The 17,288-nt window shown below is 34.8% G+C and overlaps 1 protein-coding gene across 2 annotated transcripts in view; it reads left to right on the forward strand.

Annotated features, from left to right (window-relative positions):
- SIK2 (salt inducible kinase 2) overlaps positions 1–17,288 on the forward strand; it is a 146,589-nt gene that overhangs the window by 101,600 nt on the left and 27,701 nt on the right. For both annotated transcript variants that reach the window (XM_023499464.2, XM_031961163.1), the window contains 2 exons: positions 231–392; positions 16,981–17,105. In XM_023499464.2, the coding sequence (XP_023355232.1) occupies positions 231–392; positions 16,981–17,105 (287 nt within the window). The remainder of the gene's footprint in view (positions 1–230; positions 393–16,980; positions 17,106–17,288) is intronic.

Below are 17,288 nucleotides of genomic sequence, written 5' to 3' on the forward strand. Positions count from 1 at the left end.
TTGTCTGGTTTCACCAAACAGTTGGACTCTAAAGAATTTTGATTGACATCTCCAAAAGGGCAAAGGATTAGGAAAAGAAAAATATAATTGAACACATCTGTATTGAAACAATGCAGAGCTTTCTAAGGGGAAAAAAACCTGAATATCCAAGTATTATATATAGGACAGATATAATAGTAATATAGAATATTATTTTGGCTAATAACTAAAAAAAATTTTCTCTTCTACAGATTACCTTGCAAATCATGGCCGATTGAATGAGTCTGAGGCAAGGCGAAAATTTTGGCAAATTCTTTCTGCAGTAGATTATTGTCATAGTCGGAAGATTGTGCACCGTGACCTCAAGGCTGAAAATCTGCTGCTAGATAACAACATGAACATCAAAATAGCAGGTAATTGGGATATCTATAAGCAGTTCAAAATTCTGCCCACAGTAATTCATATTTGCTGTGATAGATCAGCATTTATAGAGGAAAGTAGTTCTGGTTTATGACCAAAGACAGTAAGCAAACAGACTCTAAGCATATTTTCCTTATTCATTCTTGGCATTTTGTATAATTAAAAGCCAGGAGAACATGATTTTGTCATTAACATAAATGATAGTGTCCTAGAGGCATGAGCTTGTAATCTACTTCCCATTGTGGGTATATTCTTGAGAGAGACAGTTTTTTTCTGTATGTGTTAAATGTTGAAGGAGACGGAAGCAGTCCTGAAAATCTCTATCATCAGTACTTTTAGTTGTGTGAAAACCATAGCTTGGTTGAATACAGGAAAGATATGTCAGATGAAAAGTGAAGGTGGAAGAATGAGATGAGAAGAACAGGTTTAGATATATCACACTTTGTCTCTATCTCTAATAATGTCCTGCTTTTTATGATAGTAATATAATATATTTGAACTAAATGATCTCTTAAGTTTTCTTTTATCATTAATATTCTAGAATTCTAAGGTCTCTGCTTTTGTGAAATAGCAGTCTAATGAGAAGAAAAGATTACATTTGAAAAATACTTAAAATTTGACATAAGTTTGGATTATGACCACAGGCAAATCACTTAACAAGGCATAATTATCCTGAATATAAAATGGGGATAATGCCTGAAGTATTCATCTCACAGAATTGTTATATGAGATAATCTATATAAAGTACATGGTCAACCTAGATGTTAGAAGAATTATGAAGATAATTTCTAAGATTCTTTCCATTTCTAAATGCATTTCTATCAAGAACAAATTAGTTTTATGCAATGTTATCTTTTTAATTTCCCCCAGAATCTAACACAGTTTTTTGCAAATGGAAGAGGCAGGGTTCTTAATTCCAAGAGTGAATGCATTCAAACCAATTATGTAAGCTGAAGTGATAAAAGAAAAGAGGAATCAGCTAGGTTGGGGTTATTCAGGAATGACTTTCTGGAAGAGGTCTTTTTTGGGTTTGGTTTTGAAGAATCCAACAGACATGAGGTAATAAATGTAAAAGCTTATAAAATTATAAGGAATTGTGATCATATGGAGTATCAGAGAGGAGCAGAGGGAAACATCCTAACAAAAGGGGAAGATGAAGGGCAAGTAGATTAATACCTATTGTGGAGAACCACTAGATTCATTGGATGAACGTAACAAAACAAAAAAAAATTGTATTAGCTGTATTAATTTACATTTGTTCATCAAATGTTTTTGGATGTCTACTGTGAACATAGGGAGATGTGCTAAGCCCTATGGGAAATATAAAAAAATCAATAATTTTAGAATCTCAATTTGGAAGAGAATTCTAGTCAAGCCCCTACTTTTACCAGTTGTCTTCTAGTCTTTATTTGAAGACCTCCAATAAAGATAAACACCCCCTTCTCCCCACTCAAGAAAACAATTTTTCTTTGCTTTATCTTTGCAGTCCTCCTGCTGCTTTCATTGTTTTTAGTTATGCCATCTGGGGCCAGACAAAACAGATCTAATCACTATTAGCCCTTCAAATTCTTAAGGGCATAGAGCATAATCTTCATAAGTCTTCTAGAACTTCTCCAAGTCATATTTTCCAGTTCCTTCAAATGATTTTCATGAAATAGTCTCTTCACTATCTTGGTCACCATTCTCTGGAAGCACATCAGTTTGGTAACATCCTTCCCAAAGTATAGCTCCTAGAACTGGACATATTATTCCAGATACAAGCTGATAATAGGCAGAATACAGTGGAACTTCATGTCTTCTTCCTTCTAAACACTGTTTACTCTGTTAATTTAGCCTAAGGTCAAATTAGCTTTTGTGACTGCCATATCAATCATATTATTGATTCATTGTGAACTTTTGGTCCTCAAACTCTTAGGAAACTATGCCTCCCCATTATGAACTTAGGTAATAGATATTTTTTTGGCCTAAGTATGGGATGCAACATTTATTCTTTTTACCATGTAGCTGACCCATTGTTCCAGCCTAATGAGATCCTTGAAGATCTTAATTCTTTGTTATCCAATGTTAACTACCCCTCTAAGTTTTATTACCTGCATATTTTATGAGTATTTAATTAAATTGTTGAGTAGCACAGGGCCAAAAATTTATCTCTGGGGTACTCCACTAGAGACTTCCCTCTGGATTCATCAATAACTACTTCTCTTTAAATCTTACTAGTCAACTGGTACCAAATCCATCTAAGCTCTTACTTCACTATCTTCTAGATGAGACTTTGTCAGCTACTATATTGAAGTCTGGGTATACTAAATTAGTACTAATTTTCTTATCTACCAATCTAATACATCTGTCCAAAACAAACAAACAAATATATATATATATATATATGTGTGTGTGTATATATATATATAGTTAGTTAGTTAGGTTTGACCTATTTCTGAAAAAGCCTTTCTCATTAAGCCTTGGTCTCTACTTTCATGGAGTTTTCCATCTATTAGGAAAGATAAGACATGTACACCAATCACCTTAATACCAGGTGTAACCTAAAGATAGACAAAATACAAGAGTCTAACAAAATGCTATTATGTTAGTTCAGTTCAACACAATTTCACCAATAAAGGACTTACTATATTTTTTTTATTAAAGCTTTTTAATTTTCAAAAGATATCATAGATAATTTTTCAACATTAACCCTTGCAAAAACCTTGTGTATGAATTTTTCCTCCCCTTCTGCCCACCTCCTCCTCTAGATAGCAAATAATCCAATCAGTTAAACATAGGCAATTGGGGTTAAGTGATTTGCCCAGGGTCACACAGCTAGGAAGTGTTAAGTGCCTGAGACCAAATTTGAACTCGGGTCCTCCTGACTTCTGGGCTAGTACTCTATCCACTGCACCACCTAGCTGCCCCGACTTACTGTATTTTAAGAACCTGCTATATTAGGCTTTGGGCATCATGCCAAAGACCTTTTTCTCAAATACCATATAAGCTATAGACAAAAAGTTGGACTTTTAAGGAAGGTGGAGGAATACATTCTAAGTGTGAAAATGAAAGAAAAGAATAAAAATGGGAAATGGAGGACAGAGAGATATATTGGAGCTAGGCTGTAGAAAGTCTTGAATGCTAGCATCCAAAGTTTATACTTAATTCAGAATCATTTATGATCAAAAAGACATCACCAAGTCAGGTCAAGCTACATAGTATGTGCAACTGTGGCTGATCACAGCAATATGAGCTTAGAAGGGTCTACCACAGACTGAGTTCAAGTAGTCCATATGAACATTTGGAATGAAGGCGTCTCTAAATTTGCACCTCTCACATTTCTCTTGAGCTAGTGAAATTCTGCCTTGCTGGCACCTTCTTTGATGTGAGCACACCATACTTAGGAATTCTAGTACTTAGGTCTTTTTTCAAGCTGAACTATCAAGCATTCATATTCTTAATCCAGAAGACAACAGAAAGGCACTCTGAAAGAAGATTGATGTGATCAGAATTAGGAAGATTACTTAAGGGGTTTGAAGGATAAGATTAGAGAGGGGCTAGCCTGAAAAAAGTTAAGAAACTTGTAATCTAATCAAGCATAGCTGAAGGCCTATACAAGGATAGTTGGAAGAGAAGCAAAAAAGAAGGGAAGTCATTGGAAAAATATGACGAAAAACAAAAATGTGGATGTTAAAGAGACTTTAAGAAGATGCTGTGAATTGTGTGAATTGTTTTTACTATTATAGAAAATATTTTAGGAATTATACTGAAAGGACAGAACTTTTGACCCATTGATATTATGATTAAGCATATAATCCAGTGAGTGCAGTGCAAGAGGGAAAGTTCTTCTAGGTATAAAGATATTCATAATATCACTTTTTGTGATGGGATTCTGGAAGAAAATACATCCCTATTATTTGGGGAATGACTGAATAAATTGTGGTATATGGGTGTGATAGAATATTAAAATGACATAGAATTCTGAGAAAATTGGAGATGCTTCTATGAACTGATGCAGAACAAAATAAGTAGAACCAGGAGAACAAGTTACACAATGACCACAGGCAACATGAATGTAAAGGTACACATGATGAAAGCCTTGGAAACTGATCAATTCAGTATTTAATTGTGATTTCACAAAATTGACAATGAGGATGCCTTCTGCCTCTCAGATGAGTAGTATGATTAACTTTAGGGTTTTAAGGCCTTAAACTTAGTTCCCATCACAGACATTTCCTAGCTTGGTAATCACTCAGACAAAATCATTTTCCCCTTCCTTATTCTTCACATGCAAAATGAGAGTCATAGTACATTGCCTTCTTCAGAGGGCTTTTATGAATCAGATACTAAGGAAACCTTAAGGCATTATATAAATATGATTTATTTAAACTTTAATGCCTTTTCCTTCAATTGAAGATTTGGGATATAGCTATACTTTATTTATACAAACTTTGAAGGAACTGAGAAATGTTTCAGAAATTTATATTATGAAACTGCATATATTTAAAGAAAATAGTTTTTTGGGGGGATTGTAAATCCATTTAGTAAGATACAGCTCACATAATTACATTGATTTATGAATCAGAGGTCTCTTATCATAAATCCAAGAAAAGTCTTGGTGAGAGATGGGAAAAATGATTCCTGTTGTCTGTGATTTAGCCATTTTCTTATAAGAAGCAACAGACAGATTTTCCCTGTTAAAAAGCTTCAAGTAGTACCTTGTATCATTCAAAACCACAGAGGGATTAAAGGGCAGAATATTTCACACAAAGCATATAATTTTAATGGCAAGCTGATTTAAAAAGGACTGCTACATAACTGATACTCCTTGTGAAAATTGATTTCTCTTGACAGCATAAAATGTGAGCCAGTCTTAAGTAAAATGTTCTTAGGTGTCATCTGAACCCAAAGTCATTTTATTGACCTCTTGCTATGGTGTTTTAATCAAATGTAGCATGAACTTAAGAATCAGCAAATATTGAAATATATTATCTTCTCTGAAACTTCCACAGTGCCAGCAGCACATATTTTTTGCATTTTATATGTTCAGAAAACTTTTCTTTGCTATTGCCAAGTTATACTTCTTTTCTTTAATGTGAGAAAAGTGATCATTTATTTCAAAATACAATGAATTTTTGCTGATCCATGAAAAGAGCCACCCTGTAGTAATTATTAGGATCCTATTCTATCTTGATTAGGACTTTTTCCTTTAATCTCTTATTAGGTAAAAAATGACTAATATTTTAAAGTAGACTTGCATCTGATTTTTTCTTATTGGTGATCATCAAAATATGTATTGAGACAAGCAGGACAATTTCAAAAAAACCTAGGAAGACTTATATGAACCTGATGCCTAGTGAAGTGACTAGAAGCAGGAGAAAATGTACATAGAGACAGCAATATTGTTTGATGAAGAACTGTGAATAACTTGGCTTTCTTAGCAATATAATGATCCACAACAATCCCAAAGTACTAATGATGAAGCATACTATTTGCCTCCAGACAAAGAACTGATATTGATCGAATATGTTATTTTTCACTTTCTTTTTTTTATTTGAGTCTTTTTGTACAAAATTACTAATATGGAAATGTTTTATATAATTGCACATATATAACATATCTGATTGCTTACCATCTCAGGGAAAGTGGAGGGATAGAATTTGAAATTCAAAACTTTAAATAAAAATGTTAAAAAAAATTTTTTAAATGCATGTCAGTATTGGCGGAGCAGTTTTCAGTCCATGAAATGAGGCCAGTTTTGCTTCTATCACTCTTCCACCTTTCATTTATCATCCTTTATTTCTTCCTAATTGTCTCCCTTATTCCTATTACCATAATAAAAGGTGAATGAATTTTGTTGAGCCAGACTAGTTAAATATTAGTTGAGAGGATGAATTAATCCTAAAGATTGTTCTGTAGGAGAATTTTTAAATCTATATAATAAAAATTATATCATATTGTTAAATATACATAAAAAAATTCTATTGTCTGGGGGAAGCTAGGTGGCGCAGTGGATAGAGCACCAGTCCTGAAATCAGAAGGACCTGAATTCAAATCTAGCCTCAAACACTACTAAGTGTGTGACCCTGAGCTAGTCACTTATCACCAATTGCCTCAGCAAAAAAATAATAATTCTGTTGGTTATGTTGATTCTTAGAAATAGTTTACAACCCTCACTTTGAAAATTGATTTGTGAACTTATTTATTTTTTAAATAGTATGAGCCCACTAACTTGCGCTTTTTCAGATTTTGTCTTACAAATATGAATTTTCAAAGAATTATCTTAGAATATAAATTATCTTTGCATATAAACCTCATACAAATTATTCAGTAGCCTTTTCACAGGTAGCCTTCAATGAAAAATTCTTGATCTGTTAGCAAGTATTTGAGCACACATTAAAACAACTTCTTCATGCCTACATAAGGATCTTATATCAGGAATCCTGGATTATTTAAATATTATGATAATTACATCTTTGGTTCCTCAAAAGGAGGAAGGACAGTCATATCTCTTTTCAAAATGCAGAACACCAAAATAACAGTGATCAAACATTATGTTCTAATAATATCTATTATGGTTAAATATGATATTTGTAGAAAGTGTTTAGTACATTTTGTATACAGTACACTGTAATGGCCAGTACATAATTGTTTATTTCCTTCCCTTCCTGAATACTTCATATTTCCATTAATGTGGTAGCTTATGTTTACTAGTTAACATCACAGAGTGTTAGACATGTGTTATCTCATTTGATTCTCATAGCAGTTCTAAGAGGGAGAAAATAAAGGTTGAAATTTATACATCACTTCACAGTTTTTAAAAGTGATATTCTCATAATAATCTTACAAGGTAGTTAGTAGGTCTTACTCTTGTCATTATACATATGAGGAGACTCACACTTTAGAAAGGTTAGTTAACTTGCTAGTATGTAGCATAATCAAGACTTGCTCTGCTTTTCTTATTCCATGTCCCATTCCAATATATGAGGCTGCCTTTTTTTTAAATTTAATTTAATTTTAATAGCTTTTTATTTACAAGATATATGCATAATTAATTTTTCAGCATTGACAGTTGTAAATCCTTTCGTTCCAACTTTTTCCCTCCTTCCCCCCACCCCTTCCCCCAGATGGCAGGTTGTATTGGTCAACCTTGTATTGACCAATACATATTAAATATGTTAAAGTATAAGTTAAATACAATATATGTATATGTGTCCAAACAGTTAATTTGCTGTATAAAAAGAGTCAGACTTTGAAATAGTGTACAATTAGCCTATGAAGGAAATCAAAAATTCAGGCACACAAAAATAGAGGGATTGGGACTTCTATGTAGTAGTTCATAGTCATCTCCACAAGTTCTTTTCCTGGATGTAGAGGCTGCCTCTTTTAACATACATAGTGGATGATTCCTTGGCTCGCTTATTTAGAGAATTAAGCAGATGAGACCAGGATCATGAATTTAATCTTCATACAGTCCAGCATGGTTCTCTTCTATTGTAATAGATTGCATTTCTGACCCTGTCTTCTTGAGGTCACCCAGGGGAAAACCAAAGAGTATGGATTTATCGTGGTATATTCATAATTATTATTAGGGGGAGAAGTGTGGATATTACCTATGGAAACTTGTACTTCGAAGTATGTAATGGCCTTTACAAAATAAGTATGGTTATATATTTAGGGCAGGTTAAGTGGTACAAGTGGCTAGAATGTCTGACCTGGAAGCAGGAAGACTCATCTTCCTGAGTTCAAATCTGGCCTGGGACACTTATTGTGTGAGCCTGGACGAGTCACTTAACCATATTTGCCTTAGTCTTTGTAAAATGAGCTGGAAAAGGAATTGGCAACCACTCCAGTATCTTTGCCAAGAAAAACTGAAATGAGTTTACAAAGAGGTAAACACAACTGAAAAACAGTCATACCACAACATATATTAGTGATCTCTGAATTTTTTTTATTTTTTTTATTCTGAACTTAAACCAAAAAGAGCACTTCCATATTCACAACAGAACCCACAGAATTATATGTGAAATCATAAGTCTCTACTTCATCACACTTGCTTTTTTAAATATATATATACATACATATGCATATATAATCTGCTTATTACTTTCAAAACTGCTATTTATCTGTGATTCCTTCTGCTTTCTCCTCTGCGTTCTTAAAAAGGGTTTAACAATGCCCCATTTGTTTTGGTATTACTGTTGCTAACTCCTTCTGGCATTCCCCCTCCCCAATTAGAAACCAAAAGAAAAAAAAGATTAAAAAAAAAAAAACTCAGGATAACATAGCCAAGCAAAACAAATCTATCCTATGTGTATGGACACACTCAAGCATTTTCTGTCTTTCCCCTTTGCCTGGAGATGTTGGTCTCTGGAGACATGGTTGCTCATTCCATTCATTAGAGTTCTTAAGTATTTTCAAAGTTATTTTTTGTTACAGTGTTGTTATCCTTGTGTAAATTGTTCTTTTGATTCTATTTACCTTAACTCTGTATCAGTAGATGCCACCCAAGAATCTTTGTAATTATCTTTTTCCAAATTTCTTGTAGCACATTATTAATATTCTGTTACATTTATACATCACTATTTATTCAGCCATTCTTCAATTGTCTAAGATGCAACATAATATAACCCCTTGAATTCTTGTTGGGTTTTTTTTCCTTTCTCTCCTTCCCTTTTTAATTCTGAATTTAGGATCAGGATCCCCTCCATTCTCTCCTTCATATTGGGCCCCTTCCTCATTCTTACTTATCTTCCCATTGAGTTAAATATATTTCTCCACCAAACCTCTGTGTGTGTGTTCCATCCTCTTTTGTTTGGTTCCAAAACAAATACCCATATTAGCCATTTTCTCTGCCCCACCCCCCCCCAAAAAAAAGAAGGAATAGAAAATATACTTCTACCTGAACTGTACATCAGTTCTTTATCTGGATTCAGATAACATGTTTCATTATAAGTCTTTTGAAATTGTGATTGATCATTATGGTAATCAAAGTTCCTAAATCTTTCAGTTGATTATCTTTACAATATTGCTGTATAAAATTTCTCCTTATTCTGTTCTCTTTACTTCACTTTGCATCAATTCATACAAACTTGCCCGTGTTTTTCTATCCCTGTCATTCTTTCTTATAATGTACAACCTCAGTACTTTTTGAAAACATTAAGGTTCTGAATAGATACTTGTTTTTTTTTTTCTTACCCATTTGAATGTTAGCATCACATCATATAGCTCCTACCATGTTCTCAAATAAATTGACCTTTGTAAATTTTCTCTGGACTGTTAGATTTCTATTTTAAAGATATTAGTCAGATCTGATCTTTTAAAAAAAATGCCTAAAAGGCATTCCATTAAAAGTCTGTTTTTGTTATAAGCTTATTTCTTTTGAATATTGTATTCCAATATTTTCTTTTATTTATAATAGCTGGTTGTAGTTCCTTAGTTCTTTCTGGTCATTGGAGTGAAAAGAGGCTTGAGGCAACAATAGTCCAGGTGCCAGCACCAGCATGGAGACAGTGTCAGGAGAGAGAAGGGGCATAGTCCAGAGATGTTGCAAATGTAAAATTGAAGGGCTTTGGCAACACATTGGCTGGGGGTGGGGTAGGGAGTCCTAGGATTATTCCTAGTTTGCAAGCTGGGGGATTAGAAAGATGATATTGCTCTTTACAATCATAGGGGAAGGTTTAAAAGGAAAGGCGATCATTCTCTTTTGGACACACAGAGTTTAAGATATCCTTAAGATATTGGAAAATTTGAGATTAGAGATCAGCAGAGAGGCTGGGGCAATACTGGGAGATTTGAAAATCATCCACTTAAATCCAGCTGATGAGATCCCCAAGCAATGCATTATAAAGAGAGAAAAGAAGAGGACCCAGATAGAAGCCTGAGAGTTCTGTAATTAGAAGACTTGATCTAAATGAGGATCCCACAAAGGAGACTGAGACAGTGGCCTGATGCTTCAGTTAAATAGAACCAGGAGAGAATGGTGTCCCAAAAACTTATCAAGGAGAGAGTGATAGTCAGGGTCAAGGCTTGGGGGAGGTTGATGACATTAAGAAAAAGTCACTGGATTTGGCAATTTTAAAAAACATTAGTAATTCCAGAGAGAGCAGTTTCAGTGTAATGATAAGATCAGAAGCCAGACTGTAAAGAGTAAGAAAGAGAGAGAGAGGAGAGTGGAAGTACCTCTCATAGATGGCCTTTTCTAAGAGTTTAATCCAGAATGTACCAGAAATATCGGACAAAAGTAAGAATGGGAAGATCAAGTGAGGGTTTTTTGGTTTTTTTTGTTTTGTTTTTTTGGAATAAGAGAAATATATATATATATATATATATATATATATATATATGTAGGCAGTAGACAGTATATCACAAAGTTAATTGAAAAATCTGTGGTACAAATTTTGTGACATAGATACAGGATGGGAAGAATAATTGAGGGATTTGTTATAGTTCATCTGAGAACTTCAGTGGATAAGAGTGCTAGGCATAAAGTTGGGGAAACGAGCTCAAATTTGACTTTAGTCAATTACTACTTGCTTGACCTGGAGCAGTCACTTAACCTCAGTCTGTCTCAGTTTACTTAACTCTAAAAAGGAGATAGTAATAGTACTTTTTCTGTTCCTCCCCCTTGTTGTGAGGATAAAATGAGCTAATATTTATAAAGTGCTTAGCACATAAGAATTACTTAATTAAAATGCTAGTTTGAAGAAAAAAGACACTCTTTCCTCAGAATAAGTTACAGGGCAAATTACAGGTGTTACATCCCAGTTTCACTTAAGTTTTTGTCTCAGCTATTTTTATTGGAAGTTGTATGGCACAGGGCATAGATAGAGTACTAGACTTGGTATCCAACAAATCCTGCTTCAGACACTTTAATAGTTGGATGAGTTTGGGCACTTGACCTCTCTTGGCTTCAGTTTTCTCATCTGTGAAATGGGGATAATAATAGTACCTACCTCATAGGGTTGTTGTGAGGCTTAAATAAGATACATACATACACACACATATATATATATATATATGTCAAGGGCTTTACAAGTCTTAAAAGGCTCTGCAAATGCTGGCAGTTTTTATTGTCCTTATTGTTGTTGTCCTCATCTTTTTTCCACAAACTATTCTTTGTTTCTGCTATGCAAGATTCCATCTTTCTCCATTCTAAGCCAAATGTTGAACCCTTAGGGCACATTTAGAACCTAAAATAACAGCTACCCATAGCAGCAAAAGGGCAGGTATAGGCAAAATTCCACTTTTACTCCCTTGGCCCCAGATCACCTTATAACTGAAGCAGGCTGAATGTGCTAAGGGGGAGTCCCCACTGCTTTTTGTTTTAGAACAGAGTGAGTCACACAGAATGAATTGACATGGATCAGTTGAATTCTGAATCACAAATATTACATTATTCCCACCCACTCCCTCCCTCTGAAAAACCACACCCATACTCCAAATGAACCTCACCAGCCTTCCAGAATGGTGTCATCTTCTGAATTTTCCCTGCCCTGCCCCTCATTCTAATCAATTACCAAATCTTGTCCATTTTATCTTCACATCTCTCATGTATGTCTTCACATCTAAGATATAAAAGCAATACTAGCATCCCAAACCCTCAGGCTCACAACTTGTGTGTCATCCTCCACTCTTGCCTACCTGTGACCAATCTTTTGCCACCATCTATTGATTTCACCTTTATGAACTTTATGATCACCTTTTCTTCTCTGACACTGACACTGCTCTAGTACAGACCTTCATCACCTCATACCTGTATTACAACAATAATCTGCAGGTACATCTGCCTGCCTTGAGTCTTCCCCCACTCCACTCTACCCTCCATTTAGTCACCAGAGTGATTTTCTTAAAGTACACATGATTCTCATTCTCTATATCTGTCTGTCTCTCTCTCACACATACACACACATTCTCACATACGTGCATGTGCTTCCCACCCCCACTTCCAATGACTTTCTGTTATCTCCAGGATCAAATCCAAAGCCCTTCATAACCAAGTTCCTTTCTGCCTTTCAGTTTCTTTTACACCTTATAGCCTGATGCAATTCAGTAGCCTTTGCTTGTAATGCTCTTCCTCCTCATCTGTACTACTAGCTTCCTTCAAGTCCCAGTGAAAATTCCATCTTCTAATTCCTCTTAATTCTAATGGCTTCCTTCTTTTAATTATTTTCTGTTTGTCCTACATAGAGTTTGTTTATCCATTTTTGTTTGCATGTTTTCTCCTCATTGGATTGTGAACTTATTGTGGGCATGGACTTTGCCTCTTTTTATAATAGTAATACTTAGCAACTTACCATAGAGATGGTAAGTAACTGGGTGAATTTGATTATATGGAAGTCTCTGATTACTTTTCAATAGCCAAGTGCTATATTGAGGAATTGTCCAATATCTTATTTATATTGTATATACCTTTTTAGAAGGGATAAGTAACTGACTGGTATTAAAGCAACCTTCATGGCTATTTCATGACCAGGCTTTGTTTCCTTTTAAACTTACCTTTATCATTTACCTTTAGGAATAAAGTATTCATCATAAATAAACAAATTATCTAGTTTTAAATTAGAAAATGAAAGATTCCTTAGCCATTCTATCTATCAAAGTATCTTGAATCTTAAGAGATTGTTTAGGAAAACTGCTTATAAGGAATGTTCTATCATATCTGTGCTAGAGCACAAGCTTGATACATAGAAGTCCCACTACAAAAAAACAGTATGGGAATTTCCATGTAGTAAAGCAAATGTTCTTCTCTATATACTTGAATCTCCCTATTTTTCCCTCACTCACTTAAAGAAACACAGGATGTGGGCCATAGCCTAGTATCAAGGCTCTCCTCAAGGGAGCCAGTTTTGAGCTGTGTCCTTCCTGTGAAGTGCCTGGACCAAAACCAGGCTGTTCCCACTGTAAGTTCTTACCTCACTATTCCCTTACTTCTTTTACTCATGAGGTATTTTGATAAGAGCCTACTGAGATGAAAGAATCAATCTTCCATTCCTAGAGGAACCTTCCCCATACAATCTTTATTTAAAGTCATTTTTCACTCAAGTCAGGGTAGGTCTCTCAGACTGGCAAACACCTCTCCATTGTTAGAAGGATAGAACACAAGGTAACTGTTAGAAATGGAACCATCTGTGCCTATAAGGGAGAGACTCTCTTTTCCTTTTGGTGGGGGAGGAGAATGTTAAAAATAAGACCTTCATTGTGCTATGTACTTATGCAGGAAGTTTAACTGATTAACCTTGGCTTTCAGGCATTCAAGTCAATGGTTTAGTCCCTTTGAAGAGCCTTTCAAATATGTTTGGCCAGGATCCTCAACTTAATGAGTGTGTAAGGACTCATCTTGTGATTGAACTGTGGAATAAGAGCCAACTTGGAAGGTCCTGACTCACTATCTCCTCTCGGTACTTTCCTTTCAAGTGATTTGCCACTTTAATGCTAGTTATGTCAGTGCCACAAGTACACATATCCCAAGTTTACTTGTTTTGCTATACTGACATTGAATAAAATTAAAACATTGTTCCTTTAAAACTACTTTGGATATCTTGTCCTTGATCCTTAACTGAATACTGTTGTTGGTTCCTAATAATTTAGACTTTATTTAGCTGTTAATCTTTGTAACTTGGATTGTACCATGACTAGAAGAGGTAGTCAGTCAGTCATCTGAACAGGTTTTTCAAGTGTGATATAGAATAAGGTTTTTGTAATAACTTTGGAAATATATATGTTGAGTTTGCCCAAACTTCTAAATAATAATAATAATAATAAATTCTGTTTTTTTGTTTTGTTTAGTTTTTTTATTGTGGTGCCCTTTCTTCCTTTTCTCTTCCCAGTATATTCAGTGACTATAATGTATCTGACTGCCCAGGACCAGACATGAGTGGTTTTTTTGTGTGTCTCTTTATTCTCTCTGCATTCTTTCCCATTTCCTTTTTCTCTCCTGTGTTCTATTTAATCAGGGGCTTGATCTTGTCAGGGTAACAGAAGGTGATAATGAATTAATTAGAGAACCTAACCAGTGTTAAACACTTAATTTTTTTTTTTAATTCATTGCAGATATGCCAGTCTCTGGAAGGCTCTTGGGCAGCAAATCTAATAACAGAAATATCAGACACTGGGGAATCTGCTTAGGCTGGCATCTACTAAAGCAGTGGTCTCTAAACTCTTTAATTACTTGGAGAAATTCAGGAGGTAGCATGAGCAAGCAAGTCAGACCACCACCAACACCCTGAACCCAGGAACCTTGAAAATAGTAGTGCTTCCAGCCCAGTGCACTCAGCTGTCACCCCAGGAAGAAACCCTTGCAGGGATGCAACCTAGCATTTCTTTTGGGGAGTGGGGGGGCTATAGCCATAACTTCTGAAGACCCAGCAAAGAAAGTTCTTGCTTCCACAGTCCTTTGCACTGGCAGGTGATTCAAAATCAGAAACTGGTAATCATTTTAGCAAGGGAAATGTCATGAAAAAGAGTTCTTATCATATACTTTACCTTTGTACCCTCAGAATCTTGAGACTTCTGGTTAGACTATGACCTTAGAAAGGCTCAGGGCTCCCACTCTGGAGACTGCAGTCTTAAACTACCTAAATAGATAGCATCTATTTAGTCCTTATGGAAGTCTTCTTCATACCACACATTCTACCCTCAGCCCCCAAAATTTTCATGAAATTGCCTTTGCAATATTATTGTAGGAATTATATTGAGAAATAAACTCGCCTCCCTGTATATATGCCTTGTTAAAAGATTTAGGATTCTAATTAAACTATAGGTCTATGATTGAAGTTGGCCTTCCATGTTCAAATCTACAAAATAAGACTCACTGAACAAGGCTTTTTTGTCTATTGAATAGTCCATTTATCCATGGCATGACTTAGGCTAATTGAATGCTCATACTCTACCCAAGATTAACCTTTATTGAGAACAATTTTAGAAAGTTTGCAAAAAAAAGAACCATTTGAAATTATAATGAGGTTCTGTAATGAGGACACTGATGTCAGATGCAGGATCACCAACAAAAAGATAAAAGCAATATTACTGGGAACAAGTTAGATTTAAAGGTTGCCTTCCCTATTCTTGTATATTAAAAGCATCTCAACATGATTGTATGGTAACCTTCATGTAACAGAACTGTCAGGTCAAAGTGAATCTATTTGAGTAAGTGAATTTTTTATTGGTGCAATGGAAGCCTAAACAATTTGACCTCTTGTCTGTAATGTTATTTGCTTTTAAGTAACTCTTCACTGAGCTCTTGGTCCTTGACATGTAGTAAATGCTATTAAAGACAAAAATGATAGTTAGGTACACTGATTCATCATACAGAAGATTAAATTATTTGACTTTTTGTTATTGAAAATAAAACTTGTATAACAAAAAATAGTTTGGAAAGATATTAAAATAAATTTCACCAGAAAAAATTTACATGTTACCAGGGACTAATCATTCTGCATTGTTGTGATAATCTAGGACAGAGAGCAAGGAAAGGATATCAGATCTCTCAAGAAGAAATTAAAATAATTTATTTCTTTGTTTTTAATAACATAGTAGGAACAGATTATTTTTGCTTTTATATCACTTTTAAAATTCACTTTGGATTATGTCATGGCTTCATAGTGTAGTTTAATCAATTTAATTTAATTGTATAATAGACCTCAGACTTAAGGTTGTTCTTTTGCCATATGATTATATTTCAAATATGGTTAAACACTTAGTACTGGTGTATCTATGGATGTCCATTATGTTTCTGGATCATATGCCTAGGAAGTACCTACAGACTAGCACTAGAAATACTCTTATATAGTAAAGAATAGTCAAGGAACTATCAGGAAAAGTTAGATTGGACTTTGACAACCTGCTGTTCTGTCTGAGGGAAAACATTCATTACTTGAGCTTAAAATGGTATGTGAGTGGGCAAGTTTTAGTATGGGATATTGGATAAAACGTTAGACTTGGAGTGAGACATACTCCAAAAGTTCAAATTCTGCCTCTGATATTCACTAGTTATATGATTGTGAACAAATGACTTTATTCACTCTGAGCCTCAGTTTGCTTCTCTGATAGATGGAAAAAGTAGCTGCCTCCCAGGGATTCCTCCCTCTTAGGCTTGTTGTACAGATCCATGGGATGATTGATGAAACACTCGGCAAACTTTAAAGTATCAGTGTCAGTTTTCCACTATGTGTGACTTACTTTTCATTCTTAAGTGTCTTGTCTTACTGATCCTACTAATAAAATTAATAGATAAACCTTGTTTCAACCAGTTAGTGTTTTATGAGGCCTACAATTATTATTAAAAAAAAATTTTTTTTAAATAAGCCACATGGAGAAATCCCCACTCCATTGTATCTATCAGACTTCAGTATTTTTCTTTAAGTGAAGACCTGAGTATGTCTGTTACTCTGTTAAGTCCAGTGGCTCCTCTTCCCACTAGCATCAAAAATAAGCCATATTTAACTTCGAGGAGGGGGAAATTATTAGAAAAGTGGTCCAGCATCTCTGGTTTTCCTTTAGACAAAGTCCTTTTTTGATATTGGCTAATATAAACCTTCTTGCAGTAATTCAGCTTAGTCCCATAGATTTAGATGAAAGTAACATGTATTTCTATCTCAACAGATTTTGGCTTTGGAAATTTCTTTAAGAGTGGTGAACCACTGGCTACGTGGTGTGGCAGCCCTCCTTATGCAGCCCCAGAAGTCTTTGAAGGACAACAGTATGAAGGACCACAACTGGACATTTGGGTATTTTCTTTCTTTCTATATTAAATACATTTTGTGGGTATACCCCTGTGTGCTATCCTGTGCCCTCTTTTCCCCTATTGTATCCTAATGACTTTATCTGTCTTGTGGATTTATTATTATTCCTGTGGAGATGACTCTCAGATTTATATAGCAAATCTCAGTTTCTCCCCCAAGCTTGAGTTC

The sequence above is a fragment of the Sarcophilus harrisii genome, chromosome 3, assembly GCF_902635505.1.
Source record: "Sarcophilus harrisii chromosome 3, mSarHar1.11, whole genome shotgun sequence".
NCBI lineage: Eukaryota > Metazoa > Chordata > Mammalia > Dasyuromorphia > Dasyuridae > Sarcophilus > Sarcophilus harrisii.